This window comes from Oryctolagus cuniculus, chromosome X (assembly GCF_964237555.1).
Source record: "Oryctolagus cuniculus chromosome X, mOryCun1.1, whole genome shotgun sequence".
In the NCBI taxonomy this organism is placed as follows: Eukaryota; Metazoa; Chordata; class Mammalia; order Lagomorpha; family Leporidae; genus Oryctolagus; species Oryctolagus cuniculus.
The window spans coordinates 29,710,240-29,722,132 of record NC_091453.1 but is presented as its reverse complement, the minus strand read 5'-3'; the positions used below and the strand labels follow the sequence as shown (position 1 = coordinate 29,722,132).

General features: G+C 47.5%; 1 protein-coding gene across 1 annotated transcript in view; it reads left to right on the top strand.

Annotated features, from left to right (window-relative positions):
- Positions 1-3,039: 3,039 nt before the first annotated feature.
- MAOB (monoamine oxidase B) overlaps positions 3,040-11,893 on the top strand; it is a 116,735-nt gene continuing 107,881 nt past the window's right edge. Inside the window, exon 1 of the mRNA XM_002719872.5 lies at positions 3,040-3,297. Within this exon, the coding sequence (XP_002719918.2) occupies positions 3,252-3,297 (46 nt within the window). The 5' untranslated portion in view covers positions 3,040-3,251. The remainder of the gene's footprint in view (positions 3,298-11,893) is intronic.

Sequence of the window (11,893 nt, the reverse complement as noted above, 5' to 3'; positions counted from 1 at the left end):
CTCTCTCTCTCTCTCTCTCTCTGTGTGTGTCTCTGTCTCTCTCTGTAACTCTGACTTTCAAATAAATAAAAACAAGTCTTTAAAAAAATAGTGAACTCCTAATCATCCTTCAAGTCCCAACAGAAGCATCATTTGCTCCTGGATTGCTCGGAGTCAGATGATCTGGTCCTGCTATGTGTTCCAGAGCGACATGTAGAACTCTGCTTGTGATCACCATTCCTGGATGTGCCCTGGTAGAGCGTGAGCCCCAGGAGGGCAGGAGCAGCTTCTGTCTTGTTCATCCCTTAGTCAGGGCTTAGCACAGCAGGTGTTCAATAAATGCTGGTAGAATGAATAGACTCCTTCTCATGCCGGGTGCCTCGAGATAGAGAAGGGGGTCTAGAGCATGGTGATGGTTCTGGCACTGATGGAGAGGCAGAGGCCTGTAGTAGAGGAGGATGTGCTCAAGGAGTGCGGTCCATGGGCCAGCAGCTCTGGCATCAGGTGGAGACGGTCGGAAACGCACCTTCTCAGACCCCATCCCCGACCTGGGCGATTGGTGCGCACATTCGAGTTTGAGAATCACTGCTCCTCTAGCCACATGATGCAGAGGAAGGAGGTGGACCTCAGGAGTTATCCCACCTACAAGACTGAGGGCCCTGAACAGGCCCAGGAGGCTGATTGAATGGGGGGTTAACCTCAGAGCGTTCCTTGTGACCAAGGCCTGAGTTCTAATTCAACTCATTTTTACAGCATGGAGCACAAGGTAACTGATTCCCTCTGTCTTGAGAAAACAGTTTGCTAGTTTTTTCCCCAGACACTACAGAACTATGGCTGCTTTCCCAGCCTCATTGTCAGTTGTATATAGAAAAGGGATAATCATCATGAGTGCTTGATAACAGTGGTTACGATGCCTCTTGGGAGGCCCACATCCCAAATCAGAGGGCCTGGTTCAAGTCCTCCACTTTCGATCCAGCTCCCTCTTAGTGGGCACCCTGGGAGGCAACAGATGATAGTTCAAGTGCTTGGTTCCCTGCCACCCACGTGGGAGACCCAGATGGAGTCCCAGGCTTCTGGCTTCAGTCTGGCCTAGCCCTGGTTGTTGTGGGCATTTGGGGAGTGAACCAGTGTATAGGAGATCTGTCTACCCTCCCCTAACCCTTGACCCTCCCTGTATCTGTCTCTTTACCTTTCAACTAACTAATTAACTAAATGAAAGGGATAGTCAATCTGCCCATGCCCTTAAGCTAACTCTGCATTGCTGGAGCCAAACAGCAAAGAGACAGATCCCAAGCAAATCCCACAAGGAGCCCCTCCAGCCACCCCATCTCAGCTGACATGATTAATCACAGACCAGGTGAGGGCACAGTGCCCACACCTAAGGAGCAGCCCAAAGCTTCAGGGCACTGTGGGCAGAGGAGGAGCAGAAGGGCATGACAAGGAGGAGGTCAGCCCAGGCCTCATTCCCTGCAGGTGACACAGGGCGGGGCTCTGGGTTCAAGCACGCGGTCTAACTGTTTTGATACCGAAGTAGGAAAAGACGAACGTTTCTAGAACCAAAGTCAGAGCGAGCCAGGGCTTTTCCTGCTATTAGTAACTTCTCAGTCACCAAAGTGCCTAAACCCTTGTCTCATGTGAAGGCAGCAGCAGCTTAAGATACGTCAGTAGCAGGTGGCTACAGGGAACGAGGGGGGATGAGGCAGAGGTGTGCTTCAGGTTCTCACCAACGTGCCAGGCCTGGAGCCAGCTCCTCCTAGGCCTGCAGCTCACCTAGCCTGAGCAGTACGCTTCAACCAATTACTTCTCAAAAGGCCACCCTACATCGCTTCTCCCCATTTTTACTTCTCAGAGGTGGCTTTCCTACTGCTCAAAAAATACAGCTCTGTTTTAGTTGGAGCCTTCTCAGCTTAAGCACCTATAATCTTGTTGCGTCACCCCTATGTTTGGCAAAGCCAGGGTCCCTGGGGTCACATGAATAACTCAGCATGTTGCTTCAGGGGGGATCTGCATCATGCACTGGCCTCTCCGCGTCACCACCAGCACTCCCACCCCACCCCACCCCGGGTTCCAGCCTCCACAGCTTACACTACAGACACACTGTGTTGCTTAAGGAACTGGCTTGCTTGATCACTTGCAAAAGTGGGGAAACTTAACAGTGTCTTTGGATGCTGTGCTTGCAAGGCTAGGGAAAGAAACCTCTGAAGTTCATTACCAAAGGGGAATGGGGAAAGAAGTGTGTGTTTATAAGGTGGTGAGGTGGGCTAGGAATCCCACCCAAGGATATGCCAACATAATTGCAACACCACAGGGTGGATGAAAGTGGGTCTCAGAATCCTCTTGGCTTTTTTTTAAATTAAATTAAAAATTTTAATTAGTTTATTTGAGAGAGAAGAGAGAGAGAATGAATATTCCATTTTCTGGTTCACTCGTCAAATCCCAAAAGCCTGAAATAGCTGGGGCTGGGCTAGGCCAAAGCCAGTTACCAGGAGCTCCATCAGGGTCGCCCATGTGGGTGGCAGGGGCCCAAGCCCTTGAGCTACCCTCACTCCCTCTCAGGGTGTGCATTAGCGGGTATATGCAATGGGAATCAGAGCTGGGACTGCAACCCAGGCACCCTCATGGCATCTTAACCACTAGGTCAAACCGCTGCCAGCCTCCCATTTCACAATTTTCATTGACACAGATGGGGGTAGAATGTGATAGTTCAATGCAGGGCTTGTCTCTTTCTCACTTTTTATCTTACCTTTCCAACTACTTTCTCACTTTCCTCACCTGTAAAAATGGGTTGCCCTAAGGTTGAATAGGAATCATGAGTAAGACCCTTAGCACAAGGCCTGGTACCTGGAAAAAGCTTAATTAATGCTTGCAATTATTCCCTCCATAGTGAGGAGGCCTTGGGGCGCCAGTGGAAGACACTCCACTCTGTCACCCTCCCAGCCCCCAAGAACATCAGGGAGGTGGATGGGAAAATAAGGTGCAAAAGGTCGAGGGGGGAGGGACTTTCTGAGGTCTCAGGTGACCCGTGGGTTCAGGCGCCCGCCCTCCCCCCAGGCCAGGGCGGTGGAGCTGCAGGCGGGGGCGGTGGCCGAGCTGCTCCTCCCGGCCTGCGCGTCGGCAGGCGTGGCTGCACGTCCGGGTGGCGCTGGCCCAGCAATATAGCTGCTGGGCCGAGGCGCTGGTGCGTGGGGGCCAGCGCGCGGCGTGCGGGCGGGGGCGGCGGCCTGGAGATCCGAGCAGCAGGCGCCCGGGCGGCCCAGAGAGAGGCGAGCAACATGAGCAGCAAATGCGACGTGGTCGTGGTGGGGGGCGGCATCTCAGGTCAGTCGCGGCTGCGTGCCCTCCTTCCTCGCGGCGCGCTCAGACAGGTGGCCGCCGAGGGTTGGGGGGGGAGGCGCGCAGAGCGGCCGTGGGGGCGGCGAGCGACTTTGCAGCCCCCAGACTCTTCGCACACGGGCCGGAATCCAGCGGCTCCTGAGCCTTACACACCGAATCCTCCCTGGGGGCAAAAACTGGCGCGCGCGCCTGAACCGAAGCCGCGGGTTGGGGGGCGGGGAGCTGAAGCCTGTTGAAGCTCTGGGGCCAGACTTTGAACTATGACGGCGCCGCAAGGCTGCTAGGCCTTGGCTTGAAGAAAATTTTCAAAGCCAGGGGCAAGGGGCCCAGGGGCTGGGAGACACCTATTGGAGGGTGCTGCAAAGGTCAGTCATTTGCTCCACCTTGACCTGCGCTTGCACCGTAAGGTATAGTTACTCTGGCATCGGCCTCGAACAGAAGAAAAGGGCTGGACCCTGGCCAGTGGATTGCTAAAGACCTCCAAGAACCCCCTGATTTTCTGGGGCTCCGTGATCGTGATGGGTCGTCCTGAGGTTGCAGGGTCTCCTTAAACACCTCTGTCTGTTACTTCTCCTAATCCCGTTGTCTCCGACATGGAACACAGCCTGGCTAGAGTGCAACTTGGCCCTCTGGTCCGTCCCATATTTGGCAAAGATGAGGACTGAGACTATCCCTTCAGCCCCTGGTGCGGGGGGTGGGGGTGGGGGCTGTGTACACAGCAAGGGCTCCCCAGAACGGAAGCTGGAAAGGGGGATAGGGTCAGTGGAAGGATGCAGGCAGATCTTATGGAACAGTCCGTTTAACAGATCCCCCCCCCCCCCCCCGCCCCGCCCCGCCTCCCCGCCGCCCCGGGTTGTTTTGACCCAACGCCCAGTACCTCCTGGTACTTGAGCAATAGTTTGGACGCCTCCAGAACTCTTGAGTGTGTTGTCCAAGACTTGCCGTCACCAGATCTCAAGTAGCTTTCTGGAGCAGGGTCAGCCTGGCTTCCTGCTAGCAGGACGGAGCATGGTTGCTCTAATCCTCCTGTGCCTGGTGGGGAAAACAAGGCTTTGGATATTGGGTCCTGACCCTGGTCCTCTGTTGCTGCCTTCGCCCTAACCCTGCTCACCTGTGCGGCAGATCCCAGGCTACCTCTTCAGTCCAGACTGCCCTCGTGAGCTCTTCAGTGCCAGGCTCTGTGCCTGGCTCTGCAGGTGCATGGATGCGTAAGCACAGGGCGCAGAGATGGCCAAGGCTGTGTCCAGGTTGTTTTCTTCGTGTGTTTTTGTCATCTTCTCTCCTACAGGAAGTTTTACAAAATCTTGCTAAGTGCCTCTTGATGCTGCCCTGCACAGCAAGCTGAAGCTTCTCTATGGAGGCTCTTGCAGACCTTTTCATTCCCAAAATATACCTAATGGGTTCCGAGTCTTCTGTTTCCTCCCGTTATTTTGCCCTTTCTGATTCATATTCAAACCCTCAAGCTCATTCAGATTATTCATGTTAGGCACATGATGAGGGTAGATGTGAGTTCAGCTGCTTTTACAATCATTCGCCCCCAAACTCTGACCAAAACAAAGGGCTGATGAGTAGATCTGCCTTTTCTCAAGAGCTTTATATGGAACAGACCTTGTTCTAAGAACCAAGAAAGCAGTTTCAAGGCCCACCTTCATTTAATTGCTTTATGTGCTACAGGAGGGTAACACCAGTTAGTCATAGCTAGATTACAGGAGTGTTGTGAAGGGCGAATGAAACAGTGTGTGTGCAATAGCTTTGCAAAGTCTGGAATATGGCACAACCCCTCACAAAAGTTTTAGTTATTTATTCAAGCCATAGGCATCAGGAGAGGCTGTGGTAGAGGATTAAAAATGGATCATGTTGTTCTTGCCTTAGATTTCTCAGTCCAAGAAAGGGGGATGCGAAACTCAAGGACAATCCAAGAGGGAAGGGGGTGCATGCCCCAGGAGGAGTCCATTGGTTAATTCATTATTCATTCATTCAATGAACATTTATTTCCTGTCCTAAGGGGAATCAAAGATGAATTATACAAGGCCCTTGCCCCTGGGGCTCTCACAAGCCAATGTGCAAGACAGTCACGAGCAGTTAATACTAATGACCTGTGATAGTTGCTTTTGAACAGGAGTGAGGAACTTTTTTGTGCCAAGGGCCATTTGGGTATCTGTAACAACATGTGCATGCCATGCAAAGTTATCAGCTTCAAAATTAGCCTGCAATAGATTTATTAAAATTTGAGTCTTCACCTGCGGTTGCCTTGGCAGGGCCAGAACAAATGATTTTGAGGGCTGGACACTCCCCACCCCTGCTTTAACAGCACATGTAAAGGGGATTTGCAGAGAATATTCAAACTCTGAGAAAAAGTCTCAGAGGACTTCACAGAGGAAGTGGCATTTGAACTATAAGTCTTCAAGGATGAATGTGACTTCACCAAACAGACTAGATAAAGAAAGCATTTTTAAGCTAAAGACTGGCTTGGATGAAATCACAAATACTTGAAAAAACCTGAAGAACTTCGTCGTGGAGAGTTGGGGGGTGCACTCTAGTAGGAGACAAAACTGGACATGCCAGTTGGGATGGATTATGGGGAGGGGGAGCCTTGTATTTCATTCCCAAAAGTGTAGCTCCTTTCGTGGTTAATGGATGGCCATTAATGATTTTCCGCTGAGTGAGTGACTCATGCATCCGATGACTAAGAATATGGTGGTGGTGTTGGCATAAAGAGGGGCATGAAGGAGAGAGCAGGTTTTGGGTAAAGATAAGCTGTCTTGAGTTGGAGGTGCTGGGAAGACACCCAGGGAGCACTTGGAAATGTGAGGAACAAACTGGGCTTACAAATGTGATGACAGGGAAGTTTTAGTTGAAGCCACTGAAGTAGATGAAATGGCCAAAATCAGGGGTGTGAAAATGGAGAATATTAGAATGACTATGATGACCTGCTCAATGATTTGTGTTTAAAAGTCTCTGAATTTTGACCCTGATTTGTTGACTTTGTTAATTATTAAACTTGGGGCAGTCTGATAATTTGCTGTCAGCAAATTTTAATCAGTCTATGGGATAAACAGATGAACCGAGAGAGTATGGCTGGCTAATATATAACTACTGATGTTTGAAGAGTTCCACAGCAATTGTAGAATAGCTTTTTAGAAATGTGTATGGTATATGTCACCTCAAGGGACAGGTTGTCACTGGAGATGTGTCAGATCAAATGGCATCAATCATGTGGAACTGGTCAGCTGCCCGTTGCTGCCCACTGCTTCCACTCCTGGGGTCAGTTTGAGCATCTGGATTGGTGCAACCATGGCAACTATCTTTTGCAATTTTGCAATGGCTCTTGCTCAATTCTCAGAGTAAAAGCTAAAAAAGGGCAACTTGAAGCAGGAATTTTTTTTTTAAACCAATCTTGGGAGAGGTGATTTGGCCATCTGAGGGTGGCAGGCACTGGTTTGAGATTGCTGGCAGAGTCGGAGCCAGTCTTTCAACTTGTACCCCACACCTGGCAGGTGATTGAATTCCCAGGGGCATGAGCTTGACTTCAGGCTGTAGGGGTCGGCCTGCGCAGTGTGAACAAAAGAGACAGCTCAGGACGGACGGTGAATCGAGGGACATGATTAGGAGATGTGGGGCCATGTTAATGGCAAGACCCCTGTTCACACTTGGCAAGAGATGTGAACTTCCCTGAGCTCTTCTAATTCACTTGAGTGTTGTAAAAAAAATAATTGTACAGTTATGCTTGAAATTTGTATATTACCGTCAAGAGAATACAATGAAACTTCAAAAAGTTTGTGGAAAATTGAATTAAAAGATGACTTTATTTTGGTGCAAAAATTTTGATATCCTGCATAGTTTTTACATAATGCATATTTTCCATGAACTTTTTAAAGAATTCTTTTATAGAGAGGCAATATGGCAGTGTTAAAACAGGGTAGACCAGGAGCTGGCGCTGTGGCTCTGTGGCTCTCTGCTAATGGCCTGGGAATGCAGTAGAAAACAGCACAAGTCCTTGGGCCCCTGCACCCGCATAGGAGACCTGGAAGAAGCTCTTTGCTCCTGGCTCTTGGCCCAGCTCTGGCCATTGCAGCCATCTGGGGAGTGAATCAGTGGATGAATCTCTCTCTCTCCTCTGCCTCTTCCTCTCTGTAACTGCCTTTCAAATAAATAAATAAATCTTTTTTTTTCCTTAAAAAAAAAAATGGGGTAGACATTAGAGTCAAGCAGAGTTCTTTTTCACCAATCATCAGTTTTCCCGGAGGTTAAGCCACTGCTTAAGACATGTGCATCCCATACGGGAGTGCTGATTCAGGTCCTGGCTCCTCTGCTTCTGATCCAACTCCTTGCTAATGCATCTAGGAAAGCAGCAGATGATGATGGCTCAAGTGCTTGGGCCCCTGCCTTCCACATGGGAGACCCAGATGGAGTTCCAGGCTCCTGGCTTCAGCCTGGCCCAGCGTTGGCTGTTGTGGCTAATTGGAAAGTGAGCCAGCAGATGAAAGATCCCCCCCCCTTCCCTGCTCCTCCTCTTCCTCTTTCTTTGTCACTCTGCCTTTCAAATAAATAAGCCTTTTTTAAAATGAAGTTTTTGAGATGTGAGGCATATAAAAGATGGCTACAAATGCGTACTCTCTAAGTTCAAGAGGGACCTGCCTGGTTCAAGCCCCACTCTACCCCAGCCCTTTTCTTTGTTCTCCACCTACCAGTGAGGAGTCTGAGGAGCTGGAACCAGGGGTTTTGTCAGGAAACATTTTGCAAGTTTTCCATCTGTGCTACAGCATCACCCTGCTGTTCTGATCTGGTCCTCATTTCAGTCACCTGACTCCTGTCTTAAATATAAATTTAAAAAATGCCTTAGTAGTCAATGACATTATTTATTTAATAACATGGTGGCATAATAATAACTCTTAAAAAGAGGTAGCATTTCAAGTGCTGTCCCCATGCTGGGCTGGTTGTTAAGAAGTTGACTTTCCGAAGCAGCTCCATGAGGATTTAGAATGGCAGAGCCTTGTTTTTTTCCCCTCAGTGCTCACCCCTGGGGCACAGTGATAGGCTTTAGGGGCAGATACAGGTGCCATAGAACCCCAATTTCTGGCCCTTGTATATCCTCAAAAGTCACCAGGACAGTTCTAAGTATTGGCTTGGCCATTAACAGTGATCAGTTTCTTTCTCTGGCAGGGTGTTGAGGCTCCTTGCCATACGGAGGCAGAGAAAGAGCATAGAGGTTAAGGGCATCGGGTCGGCCCTGGTTCACCCACTAACTAGCTGTGCTACCTTCAGCAAAACAGTTAGTGTTCCCATGCCTTTCTTTTCTCATCTGGAAAATAGTGACAGCAGTGGTGTCTGTTTTATTAAATAGTTGGGTGGATTGCAAGAGAAAATACATGTGAAGTGATGGGACTGGGGCTTGACACCTGGCAAGCACACACTAGGCATTGTGTGTGCTATTGGTAATCAGGCTGACAGAATGAATGGCCACACACTGCTAGTGGGTCTGCAGGGCCAGTGTGGCCCCCCTGTCGGGTTCAGGAGGTGGTTTGGGGTTCTGTGGCTCTCTTTCTGTTTCTCTCACGGAATATTATCCTGTTATAGGGATGCTGTTTCCAAACCCTGCTTTCTTGGCTTTTGTAGGATTTACTAACAGATGACATAAGAAAGCCAGCACCACATTTAAAGAAAAAGCTTAAACTCATAATTTACTATGTATATGCTAAATATGTCAGAAACTATAAACATTTTTATGCCAAGATTTCTAAGTCATTTGGTGCCCAGCAGATGTTAAGTTGACAAATCGCTTCACTTTTTTCTATTTAGCCTTTGTTTCCCTGTTTGGTATCTTTTATAAGAAATTTATTTATTTATTTTTTAGTGTGAAAGGCGGGAGGGGGAGAGGGAGAGGGAGAAACAGAGGGAGAGAGGGATCGAGATCTCATCTACTGGTTCACTCTAAATGCCTTCAACAGCTGGGGCTGGACCAGACCATAGCCAGGAGCCAGAAACTCCATCTGGGTCTCGCACTCAGGTGGCAGGGACCCAAGTAATTAAGCCATCACATGCCACCTTCCCAGGGTGTGCAACAGCAAAACACTGGAATAAGAAGTGGTGCCAGAACTTGAACCCAGGCACTCCAATATGGGGTGCCACCCACACGGGAGAGCAAGTTTGACTTCCAGGATCTTGGTTTCAGCTTGGCTTAGTCCTGGCTGTTGTGCGCATTTAAACAGTGAGTCTGTCTGGCCTCAGAATCAGCCCTAAAGCCATTCGGATCTGGCTGAAAAGCCCATGAGAGTATTTCAGGCATGGAAAGCCAAGACACTCTGGCAAAAAGATCTCTGTGAGTGAGATCCCAGTGGAAAGAACAGGTCTTCAAAGAAGGAGGTACCTTTCTCTGAAGGGAGGAGAGAACCTCCACTTTGACTATGACCTTGTCTAAACAAGATAAGAGTTGGAGAACTCAAGGGGCTTCCATAGCCTTGGAAACTCATGACTGGAGCATAGGGAGATTACTGATGCCATGGACAGGAGTGTCAATTTGTAAAGTCAACAACAGGAGTCACTGTGCACTTACTCCTCATGTAGGATCTCTGTCCTTAATGTGCTGTACATTGAGATTTAATGCTATAACGAGTACTCAAACAGTATATTTTACTTTGTGTTTCTATGGGGGTGCAAACTGTTGAAATCTTTATTTAATGCATACTAAACTGATCTTCTGTAAAAAAAAAAAAGAAAGAAATTATCAATTCCCAACTTGACTCTCACTGGGATTAAACATGACAATAGGTCTGATCTGATTTCATCATCATTTAAAAAAATCATCTATTATTTTTCACTTTATGTTTCTGTGTGGGAGCAAACTGTTGAAATCCTTACTTAATGTATACTAAACTGATCTTCTGTATATTAAGAGAATCGAAAATGAATCTTGATGTGAATGGAAGGGGAGAGGGAGTGGAAGAGGGGAGGGTTATGGGTGGGAGGGACGTTATGGGGGGGAAGCCATTGTAATCCATAAGTCGTACTTTGGAAATTTATATTCATTAAATAAAAGTTAAAAAAAACAGTGAGTCTGGATACATGGAAGATATTTCTCTGCCTCTCTCTTCCTTTCAAATAAAAGGAAAATAAATAATAAATTTAAAATTTAACAATGACAGGAAAATTAGAAATGATAGGGCCAGAGACTCTAATTTGCAGGTGATGTTTGTATTTATAGGACAGCAGAAAGTCCAACATGGCTAGGATAAAAAGCATGAGGGGATATGAATAGCAAAGTTAGTAGAAGGAGGACACAATCAGAATATGAGATACTGAGAAACAAGGTGAGAAGTCATTTTTTCTGTGTTTGGAAATAGGGAACCATTGGAAATTGATGCTATTAAGGTAGTGTGGGTGGTTGTGTGCCTGATGGCCAGGGGAGCCAGAAAATGGGTAGGAATTCGGGCACAGGTTGAGAGGTGAGCTGCTGATAATAAACAGATTCTCCTTAAAGCCCAGGGAAGATTGGAAGGGAAAGGGGGGTAAGGAGGAGGGAAGAATGGGTAAGACGCCATCTCTAAAGATGCACTGTGCTCTCTTCACTGTTTTGCTGAGAGCTTTACCCAGAAAACAGGTAGCACAAACACTAATCGCTGCTTTTCCTGTGAATTGAAAAATAAAAACATGGGCTGGCATTGTGGCCACAACAGGTTAAGCCACCGCCTGTGACACCAGCATTCCACATGAGTGCAAGTTCGAGTCCCAGCTGCTCTACTTCCAATCCAGCTCCCTGCTAATGCACCTGGGAAGGCAGCAGAAGGCCCAAGGGCTTGGGTCCCTGCCAGCCACATGGGAGACTCTGATGGCGTTCCTGGCTCCTGGCTTTCTCCTGGCCCAGCTCTGCTGTTGTGGCCATTTGGGGAGTGAATTAGTGAATGGAAGATATTTTCTATATCTGCCTAACTCTGCTTTTCAAATAAATAAATCTTGAAAAAAACAAAAAGCAGAGTTTTCTTCCCAAGGGCTATGATTCTGTTTACTAAATAGGAAGTGTATGTTTCGGACACTCTTAATAAACATAAATTCAATAGTTTATCCTATTTGTTATATAAAAATTGTCATTGAGACCTTTTGTTTTGTGACAGAGGGGACACCATCAGCAAAAGTCTTCAGGTAGGTCTGACCTTTTAGATGTTAGTCATTTTACCGTTGTGTCTGTTTAATGGCATGTTAAATGTCATATTCTGGTTAATTTCCATGTTGTGTCTGAAATTTAAGCTCTTGATCTTGTGTTAGTCACTTGTTGCCGAGGCTGGTTTTTTTGTTCTGGCCCCCATATCATCAATATTGATCAGAATTGCACAAGAATTAAGTTGTCCCACTAGATCCTTGGGCTTATATACTCTCTTTCCAACCTAAATAATGTTGGCTCACCTAACATTTTTAACAATTATTTTAAATTGAATTTGAAACCCTGACCTCATCCTTTAGAGTTGGAACAACTTTTAATTCCTGTGATCTCAGTTATGCTTCTGTTTTAAATTGTGCCTATATATGTCTTTACTTTTATCTCACTTATTTGGGTTGTTTTCCAGAGCTTTTGTTATCCAACAGGGCA